At 40.3% G+C, this 19,330-nt stretch overlaps 1 protein-coding gene across 1 annotated transcript; it reads right to left on the bottom strand.

Annotated features, from left to right (window-relative positions):
* Nucleotides 1–9,489: 9,489 nt before the first annotated feature.
* Nucleotides 9,490–16,327, bottom strand: LOC102222470 (solute carrier family 2, facilitated glucose transporter member 1-like). The gene is made up of 9 exons (XM_005810662.2): nt 16,208–16,327; nt 14,695–14,855; nt 14,364–14,604; nt 14,097–14,259; nt 12,819–13,003; nt 12,589–12,690; nt 11,166–11,267; nt 10,513–10,716; nt 9,490–10,077 (listed from the first exon to the last, which is right to left on the bottom strand). Exons 1-9 carry the CDS (start codon nt 16,325–16,327, stop codon nt 9,898–9,900), a joined length of 1,458 nt encoding a protein of 485 aa, XP_005810719.1. The 3' UTR covers nt 9,490–9,897.
* Between the last annotated feature and the right edge of the window lie 3,003 nt (nt 16,328–19,330).

The following is a 19,330-nucleotide window of genomic DNA, read 5'->3' on the forward strand; positions in this document are numbered from 1 at the left end:
CTCTCCCTGATTGCTTGTACCAGAGGATTCTGTCAAAGTTTTGCGCATGCGAGCAATACACTTTGACTTCCTTGTCTGGAGGCGACGCATAAATGTCCGCTGGACGCTGTTGGACTTTGTCACTTTGAGGAGAACCTGTCGGGAAAACGTTCACGAGAAAGCTTCGTCAACGACTGTGAAATCGGAAAATGTCGCAACAGATTTGGAAAGCAGAAAGAAAAAGCCGGAAGCCATATTTAAAAAGTTGAAATTACCTGAAACTGGGAAAGTGATTAAGCTGAAGCTCATTAAGTAGATCAGCATGTTTTCTTCTATAAACATTTGGTTAAATTTAGGCATTATGTGTAGAGGGAGAGTTCTTAAGTTCAAGTATAATGATTTAGTTGCGCCCTGGTTTAAGTCGTCATTAGAAGGTGGCGTCAAAGTTGATCCTCCTCCTCTTAAGTTATCCGCCACACCGAACCGGTTCAGTATAAAGTTCTGACTGAGCGTCCGATGGCACAGAATAAATGTGAATTAATAACAGAGGAGGAGAGAAAACAAAGATAAGAGCTGATGAATGCAGGTGCATAGGCGGCTTCTTGGAAAACCGCAGCGTTATGGTGGGGGGCAAAAAAAAATGTCTGAGTGAGTTTTTGTAGAGACCAGAAGAGATTTCTGTCACTGTGCTTTGCTAGCAGCACAGTAGTAAACTGCGCTGTGTTCTCGTTCCACTTTCTGGATGAGCAGAGAGCCGTTCTTCGCACCGCTTCCTCCCAGATCTCCATGGAGGCTGAAACCCTTCTTGAACACGTCCTCCATTGTGGAAGCTTGGTAGTTCAGATATCCAATGAGATTCAGGGAGGTTTTTCCAGGTTGCCTTTGGTACCACAGCATCGTTCTGAAGTCGGTTTTGTCGTGGCTGCAGAAAACCTGGACGTTCTCTCCGGGATATCTGATGAGGTCGGAGTCGGACTGACGGACCTCAAGACCCAGAGCAACACCTGGACACGTGGTGGAAACGTTTAAATAAATAACAGAGAGAGAGAGATAGAAAGAAAGAAAGAAAGAATGGAAGAAAGAAGGAAAGACAGAAAGCCTAAATTGAAGATACAGAAATTCACAAATTTTATTTACCTGTGACACACAAACAAAACAGTAAATAAATCATGTTGACACCTCTTAAAAAGAGTAAAATAGTTTCTCTGAAGGGTTTAAGAAAGGTAAAGTTTTAACAGTATACTTCAGATCTGGCTGATCCTGTTATGAAAATATTGAACTTATCATTAGCTAAGATAACTGAGTGAAGATTGAAGTCAAACCTGATGACTGACAGATGGCATTCAAACAAGATGTGGGCGGAGCTTAATGAAACCATACTTGTAAAATCATGATGACAAAATTTGACCTTCGAATGAAGAAAAGTCAGTTTGCTGTTGTTGAATAGCTAGTTGCCCAATTGTAAGCTGTAGTATACTCAAGCTGTACGCCTAAAATAATGTCACTAATATGTTAACAGAAAGCCATTCTATGTTTCTCTTTAATCACATCTTCAGTCATTTTGAATGTTTTGTATCAGTTTTTCGTGGTTTTGCAGCACACAGTGTGTTTCAGGTTTTCCCAGAGAATTTACATCTCAGTTTAAGCAGAGAAATCTCTAGAGTTCCAGCGCCATCTAGTGGAAATATAAGCAAGAGCTATTTGACTCCTGAGTGTTTGGTTGCTGTCACATCCTGGCAATGACCAAAATCTGTGGCCTTTACAAAGCGGCATTAGGTTTTTGAAGAGTTGAGAAAAAAACACAATATCATCTGCGTAGAGTGAAATTTGACTTTCATATACCACTATCATGTGAAAACGTTGAGTTTTCTTTCGATGGTTACTGGATTATTGAAACACCCTCTTGTATCTTCTAACCACAATAATAGAAGCTTATATAAGAGAAGCATCAACAACTGAGTGGCCATTTCCAGTGTTCTTGGAAATATTTGAACTTTCTGCTATTTATAGAAAATTGTACACGGCAACAACACAAAAGCACACCAAGTGTTTTTGGTCTAGTTTCCAGTGCAAATATATGACTTTGTAACTTTTCAGCGAGGTTTAGGAGCTTTTTTTTTAAGTCAGTCATTTCTTAATATTGATGAAAAATTACTAGCTCCATAGGCAGATATTTTTCACTTATGGGAAAAAAAAAGCCTTATGAGTGAAATCATCTGCCAGTGGAACTTACACGTTTTATCAATACTACGGAACTATTGACTAAAAACAAGCTCCTAAATCTCGCTGAAAAGCTACTTGTAAGTTAGTTTTGTCTTATTTCAAGTGTTCTAAGATGTTTCCACCAGAAAATAGACCAAAAATACTTGGCAATGCTTTGTGTTTTTGAGGCGTTGAAGCGCCTAGGCCACTGTTCAGGTGTAAGAACCTCCTATTTCAATCTGTGATTAAATGTAAGGATGCAGCTGCAAGGGGATTCAACTGAAGTAAACACAAAAAAACCAGATCTGAAACGATGAGGTTTTTGTATTAGGGAGCAGAGATATGCAGCACTGTGGTATCTTGCAGCACAGAAGTAAACTGCACTGCTGTTCCGGTTGAGATCTTTGATTTTTAATGTGCACATTTCTCCTTTGTTTGCTCCTCCGTCAATCTTCACCTTCACGTCTTTCTCTAGAGTTTCAGTCCCTGCGTACATCCACCCCAGGAGCTGCAGGTCTCCATCTGACTGCTTGTACCAGAGGATTTGGTTGAAGTTGTCGTCGCTATGTGAACATTGAATTTCGGCTTCGCTGTCAGAAGGAGATTTGAACATGTCGGCCGGATGCTGCCCGACTTTGTCGTTTGGGGATGAGCCTGTGGAGAAACAAATCAAACTTATGAAGCAGATGCGAGCTCAGAAACATTTTGTGGCAAACTGAAATTTTGAATCTTAAAGATTTCACCTGAAACCAGGAGATTGCTTAAACTTAAGCAAAGCGACAAAACGATGAGCATTTTCTTGTTCTCCTAACAGTGATAGTTAAATTACTGTAGTCTATGCTAAATAACAACGTTACTGATGTAATTCACACTTTTCTTACTGCATCAGAAAGTTCACTGATTTTTTGTTTCCTTGTTTGCAGGAATTTATCCTCCTCCTCGTCAGTTACACGCCTGACGTCACCAAAACCTCTTAGAACTGGTTCAGTGTGGCGATCCGACTGAACATGTGCTGCCACCTACTGGCTGCAACCAAAAAATACAAAGAGGGAAAATGTTTTGGGTGCAGCGCTGCAGGAAAAAACACTAAAAAAAACCAACATGTGGACGGGAATGTTAGGCTGCTTCACTTTTTAGCAAGTTCTCTTCATGAACTTTTTTTATTATTATTATTTAGTCAGATTTTTCTTTTAAATCTTATCCATAAGAAACAAAAAATAGTGGTCATCCATGAATAAAAAGGCAGTCTAAAGCATTTTAAGTGAATTGAATTGAATTGTATTGTGGGTAAGTTCAGGCGTTCCAAAAGTAAGTTAAAGATCAGTGAAATTATGCATATTGACACAATAGTATAATAATAAGAGACTGTAGAGCACGTGTGTCAAACTCGAGGCACGGGGGCCAAAGCTGGACCGCCTGAGCATTTTTTGTGGCCCTCTAGACTTTAAATTATGTTAAGAAGTTCCTCCAGTTTTTTTTACAAATCCAAAAAATTCACAAAAAAATCAAAAAGATTTTCTGATTTTTACTGCAAATTTCTCTCAAAATTGGCCAAAAACATTGGATTTAAGTGACTTCTGCTTCAGCCTTACTTGATGATGTCACATTATAGTCCATGACCCCCATGGCGATTAATAAAAAGTAACTTTTGACATCGAACATTGGCGCAAATATTGTAAAGGTTCCTCACAAATATTTCTAAAAATTCTGTAATTGTTTTTGTTTTGTTTTTTTAATGCAAAAACAATCACAAGATCCCGGAGGGACTGATCAGTGTGAAAACATGTTCAATATTATTTAATTTTAAGAAACGGTTATTGAATGTCGAAAAAAAACAAAACAAAAAACAGCTATTTATTGATATTTTAACACTTTAATGGGATTTATCAAAACATTGCGGCGCAACCGGCCCTTTAAGAACGGTCAGATGTTTTGATGTGGAACAAAATGAAAATGAGTTTGACGCTGCGGCTGTTAAGTAAGGACAAAATTTACAAGGCAAGAAAAATAATATTTTACGGTAATTTAAAAACAGAATATTCTGATTAAAATGTGCAGGAAACAGGACGGAGGATATCTCAGTTAATAAACCCAAACATATTTCATCATTAGTATTACTGTGGTTTTAAAGGATGTCTTCATTTTTTTATTTTCTTTGTATGTGTGTGTGTAAGGAGGAGAATGAGCACACAGCGCTTTGACTCCCCCCTGCAGTCCCAACCACAGTAAGCCGTCGTTGGCTGCCTGGGTTTTTGTTCAGCCTTCCTGCCCGCCTGCACCGCTGTGCTGAACTCACGGCGCAGAAGTACCGGCCTTCATCTGCCGGCTCCAGGCTCTTCACCGTCAGCGCTCCGCTCTCGGCCTCCGCTTTGGTGGCTGAGAATTTCTCCTGGCTGAAGCTGCCGAAGTCGTGCTTGCTGCTGCCCGCCGTGGTGAAGACGACCAGCTCCATCGTTTTCCCTGGCAGCTGCCTGAACCAGTACATCTGGAAGTACGTGGGGCCCTTTTTGTGGCTGCAGTCGATTGTCGCGTCTCCGCTCTTGTTCTTCCACAAAACGGCGGGCTGGGTGACGTCACTCCCACCGGCAAAACCTGTGCGCGTGATGAGGGAAGTGCTACACCATGAATAAGGATTTGACCGTCATCAAGCCTTTTAAATTGAGTGTCACCTGAAATCCACAGGAAAGGCGCCAGAAATTGCAGGAGAAGTTGTTTTCTGAGGAGTCAATTCATCTTCCACAAAGTCCGTCAGTCTGAGCGGCAGAGATATAAAAACCTGCAGGAAGGAGGAGGTTCAGATCTGCAGATCTCATCTAGAGGATGGAAAATGTGGCTGCAGAGATCCGCCCCTGTTCCTGCAGGTCCTGTAGAGTTTGCCGAAAAATAACTTAAAAGCAAAAAGAAAAAAATATTTACTATAGAAAATGTTTCAAATTTTTTGAAAGGTTTTGCCTCAGCGAGTGACTCGGTGTCATCTATTCATTTCTGGGTTTGATAAGTATGTTTAAAATTTTTTTTTGTAGTATTACTTGAGTAACAAGTGATATTAGACTCATTAAAAAAATTATTTAAAATAGTAATTTATTTATTTTTTTTAATCAAAATCACTTTTGGCACAAAAAAAAGCCTTAGGCCGTTATTATTTTGGGAAGGTGACGAAATATTGTATGAATGTTTGGAGTTTGATGTCCATGTGAACTGAATATCTTCCTGCTTCAGAACTTTAATAAAATTAAAGTTCATCGTTTCAATTGCATTTTCAGATTGCATCTTTTTTTATTATTATTATTATTTTTTTATTGATACTTAAAACCACAGCTGTGGATAAACTGGTTGGCGCCGCTGGAGAAAGATGTCCATAGTGTCACACTGAACTTTTTTCTCTTTGAGTGTTTCTAAAGTATGAGGACAAAAACAAACACAAAACCTCTAATTTAATTTAATTCAGTTTATTTATGTAGTGCCAATTCACAACAAACGCCATCTCAAAGCACTTTACTAAAAACAAAAGAAAATTTAATCACCCAGACCAATTCTAATTCAATGACAGACATTTGAAATTGATCCTAAACGTACTGCTTCCTGTTTCTGTTTGTATGTGTGACTGAACTGAAAGGCCTTTTTTTTTGTTCTTTTTTTGGTAAAGTATCTCCAGATGACATTTGTTGCGAATTGCCGCTACATAAATGAACCGAATTGAATTCGTGACTCATTTACCATTTTTATTTTAAAACTTTCTGGCGTTTCAAAGCCCCTCGCCGAGTTTGTGGACTCTCGTGTCGTTCTCGGGGCTTTTGGACGAGAAACTGGCCCACAGCATCTTATTGGACAAGAATTTCCATTTAATCATGAATTTAATTGAAGTGTTTCTTGGTTCTTCTTCTTGTCTTTTTTTTTTTTACATGCACAGGGACCAAAAAAACTGCACCTAGGTTTGCATCTGATTAACCTCCCAAAGCAGCTGGTCGTATTCCAGTCTGACCACAGGAGGAAACTGGTGAGAGGATCAGGCTGCAGGTGTCCCGTTGGAGACTGAAACAGAATGGAGGGGGGGGGTTGTTTTTGTTTTTGCATTGACTTCCAGTCAAGCCGCAGCACTGTGCGTACCTGGCAGCACAGAAATACACGCCGCTGTCGTCTGCCGTCAGATTGGCCACAGTGAGGTCGGAGTGCGTGCGCCCGTCTCCTTCAAAGCTGATTGTTTTCTTCGCCTCTTCTTCAACAGCGACATGGTTGAGATTCAGGTATCCCAGGAGCTTCAGGGTTCTGTTCTCGTCTTGTTTGTACCACAGAATCACGTCGTGGTTCGGTATGCTGTGTGAACATCGGATCTCTTTGTCCACTGATTCACCAGTTTTCCTAATGACGGAAGGAGGAGTTTGGCCGACATGTTTGGAGTCAGAAGCACCTGTAGAGAAGGAGAAAAATGTTTCGAAAAGGAGACATTTTCATCTCTGTTTTTCTTGTCTGGAGAATGTTGTTTTTTTTCTTCTTCTTCTTCTTACCGTTAATTACAGGTAAATTTGAAAAACTAAACATGAAGACCATGAAGATCATATTGAAGCAGTCGCGATGTGATCCTCTGAGATTAGCAGCTCCTGTTGCAGGTCCAGTCTGCTTAGCAGCAGGATCAGGTTCTGGGTGTGATGACAGGGGAGGAGTCAACAAAACACGACGGCATCACTATGTCTCAGTTAGAGAAGAAACAGGAAACACAAATGTGAGGATTGCAGGAACTTAGGTTTTATTTTTTGCAGGGTTTTATTATTATTATTAAAGCTGCAGTATGTAACTTCTAAAATAAAAAAGCAACAGTTTTTTACATATTTGTTGAAACTGTTAGCTACTCACACCTGTCAAGATTTGGATTTGAGAAAATGGGAAATGTCGCCATCTGGTGCTGCTGTCAGGGAGAGGGGCAGGAACTAACATAAGAGAGGCGGGGAAGCATATTCATGGGGAAATACTATTACACAGTGGGGACGGGGGTAAAAAAAAAAAAAAAAACTGTAATTTCCAGACTTGACAGTCTCCCACTTTTTTCGCTGAGAGCTGAACGTGGACGGTGAAGAATTGTCAGATGAAGGGCCTGTACAGTACTTCTGCGTTGCGAGTTCAACACAGTGGTGAGGCATTTTCATTTATGTATACTTGTCACTTTGTGGTGACAGTTTAATGTGTAGCCTCATGTACTCACTGCTAGACGTCTCTAGACCTCTGGGATCATGAGCGCCCCCTGCCATGAGGCAAGAGAACTGCCTGCCTCACCTCGAATCTGTTCTCTGCCGTTTCTGATCGCTCCTCAGCCCACGAAACACGTTACACACACAGTTGGTGACAGCAAACACTGTACATTGTATACATAAGCTAAATTATGGAAAATCAGTTCATGTATTGTTTTTTGACCATTTCATTGGTGACCAACAGACGGGAGGAACAAGCTCCCATTGAATGGCAGACAGAGCAGTTAGCAACAGGTTGGGAATCCGAGGTGAGGCTCAGCTTGGCTTCTGAGCATTTCAATGGGAAATTGCGAAAAATCAGCAATTTTGAAGAAAAATAATCAAAATTGGTAAAGCTAAATGAAAAAATAAATATGTCATAGTACAAACCACAGGGTGAAAATAGCTATATAAATGATTTTATTAGTATATATTATTTTTCCATGATGACAGGTGAGGCTCTCCCTCACTATATATATATATATATACAGTATATAGCCATTTTAGACTAACAGTCTAAAATTAAGCAGATCAGCACCTCTGAGCGAGGGTCCAAAATGAGAACATAAAAGCAGAACTACAATCTTTGCTTCACCCCTAAGGTGAGCTGAGTGAATCCCAGCGCTGGACGGTGAACGTCGCTCTGTATCCGTTTCATTAAGACGACATGTAACATTTGATCATTTTTGGCAAGTTATGGATAAAGTGATTCTGTATTTTTCCTCTATCTCTTATTTATTTACACTTCTGCTGCTTACCTAACCATAAAACATGAGACCGTCACCAGTCACATAAACCAAATGAAACCGATTACACAACCATTTAGGGAGCAGAACTCGAACTGCAACTTGTTCCATTTGTTCAACTTGTAACGTTTGATCATTGTTTTAAATTAAAGCTTGTTTTTTACTTAACCAAATCTCATTATGTCTCAACGTAATAACTTTCATTTTTCTTTCATTCTGTCTTGGTAATTAGTTTATGGAAAAAATTGTAAGTAAATCAAGTTTGAAAAAATGACGGTACCAAACTAAAAACATATGATTATGGAAATAACATTGATCCAGACAGTGATGTATTACATGGAACTAACAATTGTAAATATTATACAGATAAACAGCTGTGGACTCTGATATTGTTTTCACTTATTCATTTTTAATTGTTGAAGTCTTCATACAAATGTTGACAATATTAATGAATATTTGAAATTGTTTATAAGTCACTTTCAAGTAATAACATTGTCTGTGACCTTGTGAAATGACTAATCTCTAGATTTCGAGTTGGAGGGGTGTAATCTCTTTCATACTAATCGAGTGAAGAACAAAGGTGGGGGTGTTGCTGTATGTTAGTTGTTCCTTGAGATGTGAAAAATTAAATGTATGTTATTTGCTTTGGATGACATGATGGAAAGTTGCTGTTGAAACTGAGATTCACTGTAGTAAGCAAATACTGTTTAGGTCACAAAATGTGTGTGGGTGTGTTAATGTACTTTTGCATAACTGCGGCTCTGTTTATGAGAACACAGTACGTTGAATAGAGCGATCTTTGTTCTTGTTGCAGTTTTCTGCCTTTGATTTCCCCTCAAAATGGGCGATTTTTGAACGCACAACGTTTTTACAATTGCTACATTATTCCTGTGTGTTGAAGTACCTTAAAAATGCAACACAAGTTGTTTCTGAAACGTAAATACATTTTCTGTGTTGTCCAAATCATGGATATGATAACAAAATGTTTTTGTAACAATGCACAGAAATATGAAGAAATATATTTTGCATAACTGCGATGGAAATAAAATGAACTTTTAGCAATTTTTCGCCATATTTTTTAACAAGGGAGACTTTTACTGCTATAGATCAGACATTTTAAGTAAATTATGTATATTTGCCATAGGCAGTGAGTACTGAAGTTCATAATGGCATTCCTAATTATTAATATTTGCAACCTTTTGAAGATTCACTAAAGCACAAGTGGTGGTCATAAGATAATAGAAAATGTTTTGCCCAGTGAACCTCAACATGAAGCAAAAACAACCAGGAGGTCAGTGTAACAATGACTAAATATAGTTTAATATATTACAGAACTTTAAAGTTATAGAGTCTAACAAAATATATGGCTCTGATTTCATTATCGTTATATCAAACTGGGATTTGGTTGCATTTAAACATCCTTATTTTAAACATCTGTGTGTGTTACAGAATAATGTGGTTGCAAAATCAGATCTTTCCAATAAGAATAAAAAAAAACATTTAAAATTTTTTTAAAATGTTCTTTTAGAGATCATGACTATTTCAGATGGCATTTGTCTAGAGCTCTGCATTTCTTTTTCCAAGATTTTTATCAAAGGAAAACATTAAATTTGAGGTGTGGCGTGGCTTCCCTCCCCACACACAAAATATATATTTGAGGAATCTTTTCTTCATTATTATGTTGGCAGGCTGAGCCGACAGTCTAACAGTTTCTTCTGGATCGTCATGGAGAAGGAATAATCTGCTGCTCAGGCGAAGGTGTTGAATCCGCCGCTGTTGTGCAGCGGGATTCCCTCCGCTCCCCTGAACTCCTCCGCAATGTCGTCGAACGTGCGGCCTTTGGTCTCTGGGAGGCGGAGCCACGTGACGGCGAAGGCGAGCAGAGCCACGGCCGTGAAAATCAAGTAGACATAGGCCCCGCAGATTTTCTGTAAGAGATTTAGGGGGAATACAAAAAAAAAGAGACAAAACTACCATATTTATTGCTTTCCATGTTACGCTTAAAAAACCTGATGGGTCTCTCGTGATTTAAACTTGATGCTATAAAACCAAAAGGGCCGTTAAAACGGATCTTTGTTGGCTTACGCTTTCCCTCCACAGCTGATAATTCAATCACTCGGTCAATGATCTCAGCCTCGCTTCGAGCTTTTAGAGAGAGATTTATGCGTCTTAAACAACAACTGCACATAATTTATTTCCATTTTACGTCGAGTACGCATGTCTGCCATAAAGCAGGCTGGGGATTTTTACGGTCTGTGTTTAAAAGCAACGTCTCCGAGGCGCTAGGCGACCAACAAAAACAAGACGTTCGCCTCTCTCAAAGCTCCCTCAGAAGTCTGGCTCGGCCGACCGTGTAAACTCACCAGCAATGGAGGGAAGACGAGGGCGAGGACGAACTTCCCTCCCCAGTTGACCATGCTGGTGAGCGCCATGGCGATCGGTCTCCCGGGCTGGTCGAACAGTTCGGCGGCGATGAACCAGGAGACGGGGCCGGGGCCCAGCTCGTAGGCCGAGACCACGCAGAACACCAGCAGGACCTGCAGGCTCCGCAGCTCTGGGACCAGGTGCTGCAGAGAGGGAGCAAAAGTCACTGTCTACGCCTCAGGTGTGGCGTTTTGTCCCAAGTTCAAGCAAAGTTTGATTGGTTAGGCACAGAGAAGAGAACAGTGCCTTCCATCAGGACGATCTGAGATTCTAGCTGGGAGGTGAAAGGTGAAAGATTGTAAACAATGACATCAACCAAGCTGGTTGGCTAAAGCTAAAGGCTAGCTCAGAAGGGCCTATTTGTCAAAGTCTGTTGATTTAATCGGCTAGCCAAGACCCGTCCTTAAACAACTTTGTTTGGTCAGACCCATAGACTGATTGAAGTAAAATTATAGCCATACAAACATATCTATTGGCATTTAGTGTTTGGAAAGTAAAAAAAAAAAAAGAAGAAAACATAAGTTTTTCACTGCTTGCTTTTAAAGACACATTTTCAACGAGCATGAACGCAACCAAACTATGACGGACTTACCAGAACAGAGTCGACAATGGTCATAAGGAAATTGCAAACTCCTATGGAGAGGAAACCAATCAGCAACAGCTTCCTCCTCCCGGCCCGCTCCATGAAGAAGAACTGGGGATAAATAATGAGAGGGAGGAAAAAATGGGCAATGAATTTGGTTTGCATCAAAATGTCCATGAAAATGTGGTTGGCTCAGATCTCACATTGGTTCTGAGAATTTATTATTAGTTTTACAAAACAAGATTCTATTTGTGTTTTGTGGGATATGTTTGTAAAGATGAAAAACAATAAGTGTATTAATATGGAATGTATGTTTTTAACTGCCTATGTATAACAATGAATACCTGAAGGTCTAAATCAGTGCATAGAGACAGGCACAAGCAAACCCTAGTGGTCCCGCTGAGTACTGCATGTAAATGACTGTTTATTTTGCTGTGGCGTGAGCTCAAAGAGTGACGCATACAATTAGCTTACCAAAGGATTGTGTTTAAAAGTGGCTTAAGACCCAGTCACTCAAAATAAAAGCCAAAGAACCCGGTGGAAAGAAAACAACACCAGGATTACTGACATGATTGGAGGAATTAATTTCTGCAGGAATATTTTCCAGTTTCTCGGGGTGAGCTGCGGCGCTTCTATTGTTTTTAGAGTATGATGCGTTGTGTTGCTGTGGGGGCAATTTCAAGCTACGTGGTCTGCCAGAGTTTGTTAAAAGTTTGAGAAACACTGATGGTGAGAAGACTACTAAATTTCATTTTACGGTTTCAACAGAGATTAATAACTTTTTTTTAACAGTTTAACTTTTAAATGTAAGATTTAAGAATAATCTTCATAGGCCGATTATTGTGTTACCATGGCTACAATTTGATTCAATGAGTTGAATCTTTGCGTTTGAGCGCGGCTATTATCTCAGCAAATAAAAACCAGTTATCAGGGATTGCTTTTAAGCTCCGCCTCCTCTCCCAGATCCCACCAACCCTGTATTAAAACAACGCTAGTGGTGGAAATGTTCTTAACAGGAGCAATGGGGGCCCCTGAGTCAGAGTATACCTAAGGCCCCAGACCATCTTGGGCCGGCCCTGTGTAGAGATTTAATCTCTGGAGGTCTATTGTGCAAAAAAAAAACAACCACCACACTGAATAAGCTCTGCTGTGCAGCATCATTTTGGCTTGGCTCCTCCCAATAGTTTACTCTCCAGTGTAGAACTGACCTTCTAATGGTGTCCTCACCCAAATCAACACCAGTTTTCCATCACTGATCCCAGTGTGCTTACATTAGATTCCTCATTTCTAAATAAAACGCCGCAATAACCTGACCATGAGATCGTCAGAACGACGTTTCCTGAAAGCAACACGTCAGCTTTATCCCAACCTCTGATGCATCTGCCGTGTGTCCTGCTGTAGTTTGAATGAATCGGAAATGATTTGTACTCACTGCAACCAAAGTGAAGGCGACATTGACAACTCCCACACCTAGAGTCAGATATTTGGCCTCATTGAACGTGGCCTGGAACATTTTAGTGGAGTAGTTGATAATCTGGAATAAAAGAGCAGAGTTACTGGGAAATGTGTTTCTTTAAGATGGGTTAATGGAATCATGTTTATCTGAAATCTGGTAAAAGTAACGTCTTTAAGTTTTGTGGAGGTTTTTTTTTTTTTGCCTACTGCATTGAATCCAGAAAGCTGGCTCCCTAAGTTGACGAGGAGAACAATGAGGATTGGTTCCCTGTAGCTCCGTTTCTGGAGGAAATCCCGGACGGTGACGCGGGTCGGGGTGTGTGCAGCCTCTTCCTTCATTTCCTCCAGCTCTCTGGACACTCTGGCAGCGTGGCCTCGCAGTCTCAGCAGGGCTGCAGGGTGAAAACAACAATGTGCTGTCATAGAACTGATGGAAGTTGTGTGTTTTAGATGCATTTTGTTTCTCGATGGCTAAAGTTTGTCCTGTCAACACAACCTAGTTGCCTATCAGAAATCATAACATTTTTTTAAGTGTTAAAAAAATACGTGTATGCGTTCACGTATTATGACGTGACAAAAAGATTTCTTTCTACATACTAAAATTGGGTAAATTCAACCCAAACAGCTAAACATCTAGTCATCATCCCCTAATATAACTCCATTAAAAATATTCTTGCCTCGCCTGTAGAGGCGGTGAGAGGAAAAGCTAAACCATCAGATGATCTGTTGTTTGTAAATCCACTTTGGGTCACAACTGAGTTAAATTTTTCATCTTTCACCTTTTCACAGAATTGCTTAATTTTGTCCACGTTTGTGGCCATCCATTTTCTCACCCAGTTTTAGTTTAATTTAAACTTCAGATCTGTGAACTGTGTAACAGTTTTAGTTTAATTTAAACTAGACTAAAACTGTTACACAGTAACTGTGGAATTAAGATGTTCTCAGGCAGATTTGTAGATACAAAAAACTATTCTTCTTTGTTCTGCCTTTTTCTAACAGTCTGCTGTGGTGACTGACTGATAGCTGTTGGGTCTGAAAAATGTTTCTTAAAAGTTTGATATCATCTTAAACTTGCTTTGAGTTGTGCTGTAAACCTGGAGAGGTTGGTGGCTGGTTAAATTGTTCCCAGAGTTGAATGATGAACCCCTAAATGTTCTGAAATGCGTCAAGATCAATGATCAGCAACACTGGCTATTGGCTTTTTTCAAATTGTACTTCCTTCAAATGAAGAATTTATATACATTTCCTTCCAACGCAGGAATCAAATTGAGATCATGATTTTACTGCATCCATTCCAAAGCATTGACTTTATTGACCTTGTACATAATTTGGGATCATTGTGGTTGACCGAAATGTTCAGCTTGTCAAACAAAATACTGAATCGTGAAAGGTGTAAATACTCTTTTTTTTGGTGACAATTGTAGATCCTGGGTTGACTTCATCTCCTGTAATTTTCTAATTGAGGCTACTGAAGTAGAAACCCACCGGTTTCTGCTTTCCTTTCCTCTCCCTGGTTCATCAGGAGGTAGCGAGGGCTTTCTGGGCAGAAAGGCAGAACCAGATACTGTGTCAGGGCCGGAATGAGCGACAGGGACAACATCATCGCCCAGTTGCTCTTCGTGCCCAGCGTTGTTTCCAGACCAGCCACCTGTAGCAAACAATAAATACTTTATTCTACACCCTTTATAGTTTGTAAGACGTTCACGAACGAGTTAAACTATCCAAACCAAAGACCACCGGCACTGTCCTTACCATCCCTATCAGGATGCCAGAGGCTAATGACACTTGGTTGAGTGTGGCAAAGGCTCCTCTCAGATTGGTAGGGGACACTTCCTGGATGTAGAGTTGGTTTAGACCCATCACAAGACCGCAGAACAGGCCAAACACCAGCCGTCCCAGGATGAGAACCTCAAACGCCCCGCTGGCTTTAGAGGCAAACATAATGCATGCCGCTGCCACTGACAGACAGTTGGCGATCAGGATGGAGTTTCGTCTTCACAGCGAGAACAAAAACAAACGCTCGTCAGTAGATCGTGGAAGCTCTGCTACGCGTTTCCGTCGTGCTTGTCTTCTTGATTCTCACCTGCCGTATGAATCTGCCAGGTGTTTAACCCCCAGAGAGGCCAGCAACGCTCCAAAGTCCTTGATGCTGACGGATAGCGACCACAGCAGGGTCAGGCTGTGATCCGTCATCGATTGGTTGTGTCTGGCTCTCAATGTGCTGTTGAAGAACTCTTCGATGATCTGAAGACCAGCAACAAAAGGAAAAGGCAGGAGAACGTGGACCATGTAACCCAATGCCGATGTGCGAACGAAGCAGGAAGAACCTCGCGGCAGAACCTGCTAAGTGTTGCAGTTAAACGTCCCATATGAAGACAGCTTGTGGTGTTGGTGTACGTTCAGCGGTGTGAAACTCTGCTGACTGAAGGAAGCACCTTTGGGGCCCGAGCCACTGAAAGTTTAGGCAGCTATTAACTTCACAAGCCTGTGTGATATTTGTTTGACAGTCTGCCTGCTGTCTGGCTTTTCTGAAGTATTCCCAAGACTTGGCAGACCATTTGGGTTGCTTTTGGACTCGTAATTTTTTCATGGAATGGCATTTAATCCGTTGCCTACTTAATTTATACCATATATTGTAATTATAAGGGAACAGAAGACAAAGAAAAACAGAACATGGAGATGTAGCAAGTCTATATCATGACTATGTTCACTATTTGACAATGTAAAGAAATTGTTGGCCCGTCTATATGGCACACCTTAAAGACATTACATTCTCTACCTCACAGGTGTCAAACTCCAGTCCTCGAGGGCCGCTGTCCTGCAGTTTTTAGATGTGCCACAGGTACAAAACACTGGAATGAAATGGCTTCATTACCTCCTCCTTGTGTAGATCAGTTCTCCAGAGCCTTAATGACCTAATTATTCTATTCAGGTGGTGCAGCAGAGGCTCATCTAAAAGTTGCAGGACAGCGGCCCTTGAGGACTGGAGTTTGAGACCCCTGCTCTACCTTATTCTGTGTTTTTGATGTCTTTCTTTATAAACAGGCTTTTATCTAGTGGGGATGAAAGCGTTTCATCCCAAGTACATCCCAAGTAGTCACCTGGGATGTGCAGCGGGTTACACTGCAAAAACACAAAACACAAAATCTTAACAAGTGTTTTGGTCTAGTTTCTACTACAGATATCTTGGTACATTTGAAATAGGACGAAACTAACTTCTAAATAACTTTTCAGCGAAAGATGGGAGCTTGTTTTAAGTAAAATATTGTTTTATATTGATGAAAAATTACTCCTTCGATTGGCAGATTATTTGGAAAAATATAAGTATTATAAGTGAAATTATCTGCCAGTGGCAGATAATTCAAGTCCCATGCATGGACTTCTTCACTGTAAACTGAACTTGATACCGTAAAATTTCAATCCATTGCGAAATATATAAGTAATATGTCATATAATTTGAAATCATGACAAAAGCTTTTTTTTTTTTCTTTCTTTCTGGTTCTGCAGTTATCACTCACCCCTGGTTTCACTCATGATCCTTTAGTGAAATACGTGGATGCTAATAAACAGATGCTGTCATCTGCCCGTCCTCTTACCCTGGCCGGAGCGTTGACGTTGCCAGTGTGGTAGCCGATCTGCAGGGGCCCGAGGACGGCTCCCAGGATGGAGGCCAGGAGTGTTGCTGTCAGATGGCTCTGAAACAACAAACCGTGCATTTTCCCAAATGTTTCACCTCAGCTTCTTTAAAAATGTGACCGGAAGATAAAAACACAATAAAACAATCGCAGCTTGTAGCTACAATTTATTACTGCTCAGAACCAATATTTCTAATTCATATGGCATTTTGAAGTGAATTTTTGTGTTGATTTGTAAAAGAAAAAAAAACACAAGAAACACCACAACTTAACCTGCGTGGATGCCATCTGCTGGGGTGAGACAGAATATCTCTCCTGGAAAGCAGGCGCATTTATTGTCTAGTTTTCTGAAAGCAAATGAAACACAAAAGATTAGCATCAGATTTTATCTATAATTTCGTCTTCTTTGGAAAAACACGTACTTTCTTGTAGTCCTGGAATTATCGTGAACATTTTAATAGAAGAAGAAATGTGACGCGTGTTTATCAAAATGTTTTAGTCAGTATCTCACAGAATCACTTGTCAGACAAAATATGTAGTGAAATGTCCTTGTGGCCTGATTTACATAAGCAAAATATAAAAGAGATAAAGAATCAGCAATATTTGTAATGAAAACAAGAGACCTCCAAGTTACTTATTTTCTGACTCGGACGTTTTCCGATGTGCACGGCTGGTACAGAAAGATTTGCTGTCATTACAGTGAAAGATGATTCTACAAAGTATCGATTCAGAAGTGTGTGTAGGACCACACAAATAAATGGAAAAAATTCAAAATAAAACTTGAAATATACATGCTTTATGTAAGGTTTTTACGCAAAAATATACCTAAACGTCAAGTTTCAAGATGGAAAAAAAAACAATAAATGTACTAGAGCAGACACAACGACAAAACCCCCCCCTGCATTTTTGTGCTTTGAAATTATGTAATTGATGCTACTTTTCATATATGACAACAGACTGTGTCTCTGTGACAGGAATCACAAGGAAAAAGTTTAAAAACCGAGAATTGTTTTTAAACTTTTGCAAAGTTCAAGTACAAGTAGTCAAAAAAAAAAAAAAAAACCCAAACAGAAACAGATGTTTTTATTGCACTAAAATTCAATGCAAGAAAAACAGCTGTTTCTGTTTTTAACCTGGATTTAGTGACTAAATCCCCTGATGTATTTCAGTATTTCGGTATATTACACACTCTGCCTTTGAGCTGCATCAAAATACAAAAATACAGCTCACAGAACGCTAATCATAAAAACAGTGACAGCTGTATTTCAATCATCTTAAACCAACTTACCAGAGCAGTGGACTGAAAAACCTCTCGTTTTATCCTGTAGCGTTAATTTGTCTGAATCTCTTCAGCATCAAACGCTTGTTTTAGTAAAAATGAGCCGGATGAGTTAATAATTCATAGCTGCCTCATAACCGCACTGGTCCCTTCTTTTCCCCCCTGAGTTTCTGAAATGACAGCGCATTATTCAGGACACGCACATTTTGGACCTGCGGGTTCCCCCTTACACAGTCACACCCAGCCGATGCATTTGGAGCGGACCTGGTAAAACGGTTCCAGTGGGCCTCCTCTGCTCTCCGGCTGACAGAGGAGCCGTCTGTACGAATCAAAGCCTGCGGCTGCGTTTGGGATGAGGGGAAAAAACAAACTGTTCTGAGGTCAGAGCTGAAAATGAACTTGGAGCACAGAGGAGGCATTTTAGAAGGTGGGAAAAACACTGACATTAGGGTAAGGTGTGTGTGTGGGTGTGTGTATGAGTGAGGGTGGGTTGTTTGTTGGAGTTTGATGATAATGTTGTTAGCTGGGATGGGAATTCTTAGAGCACTTCATGGCTCCGCAGGATCGTATCTCTTTCTAAGAATATCGAATGCTGAGGGTTTGATCAAATTAGAAACAGACTCATCACACTCCTCCACGGGGAGAGTAATCCAAAGACTGACGAATGCGAAAATTAACATATTCTTGTAACCCTAACGGATGTCAGTCAAGCACATTGGACATCGATTTGAAGCGCTGAGCTGCAACTTCGTAGCAAGAGTTTTAGCAAATATACTACTGTAAACCTTTAAACTCTCTCGCGGTCTTAAAAGACGGGGCTCCATTGTAGCCCGCGAGCTTTTTACCCTAAGCGAGGTCCGGCGGGGTTGCACCGACTCCACGTTCGCTTTTACGAAGTCTCTTTTTCTTTCACGTACTTTCATGAACTGATGGCCACAGCAGAGCCTTTCTGACAACATGAAGTAGACTGCAACAGTGAAGTATCTGAATGAATATGAAGTCTTTTTTTGAGCTTTACATCATGTCATAATGCTATCCCTTCATCTAAAACATACCTGGAGAGTTGCTTTGTTTCTTTCGTGCATGTTTGAGAAATCCTTTAATCTCCCATGGCAACCATTCTGGCGTGCAAAACGCCAAAGTGGACCTAGCTCCGCCTTTCAGGACAAAGCTCCTCCTCTGAGCTGCAGTTTCTAATCTTTTCACTCACATTTGATATTTGCAGCATTCTTATAACAACTGGGGCTAACATAGTTACTTGATTGTGCTGTAAAACCGCACCATGTGGCTGGGAGTCAGTGAAAACGACACAGGCTCCCTATTTATTTTTCTGATTTAGAAGTACATAAACAAGTATGTAAGCAACATGTTTTCTTGGCATTAATATATCGTGTACAGGTTTTCATGAATGGGTCTTTTCATATTCTTGAAACTTAGACACTTTTAGTCTCATTTAGGAGAGTGAAGGACGTGACGTCATTAACCATGTCTGACTTTATTCAAATTCAGTGAAGACGTGAGTAGTTTTAACAGGTGAACCACACAGTTTCAAAACATCAATATTACAATGTTATGACTAGAGGAAATACATTTCAAAACTTGACATAGGAACATTTGTTTTGCCTTTTAAAATTCTTTCGCTTTGAAACGAACTTTTTTACACGCGAGTTCAGCACAGTAATTCGTGTTTGGCACAAAACCGGCAAGAGAGCCAGAGAGACGAAGTACATATGCACATTGTTTGAGTTTCACATGACAAAAAGAAAGAGGGAAAAGAAAGAAGAGTAGTTTGCTTTAGGAGGTTT

This window comes from Xiphophorus maculatus, chromosome 19, assembly GCF_002775205.1.
Source record: "Xiphophorus maculatus strain JP 163 A chromosome 19, X_maculatus-5.0-male, whole genome shotgun sequence".
In the NCBI taxonomy this organism is placed as follows: Eukaryota; Metazoa; Chordata; class Actinopteri; order Cyprinodontiformes; family Poeciliidae; genus Xiphophorus; species Xiphophorus maculatus.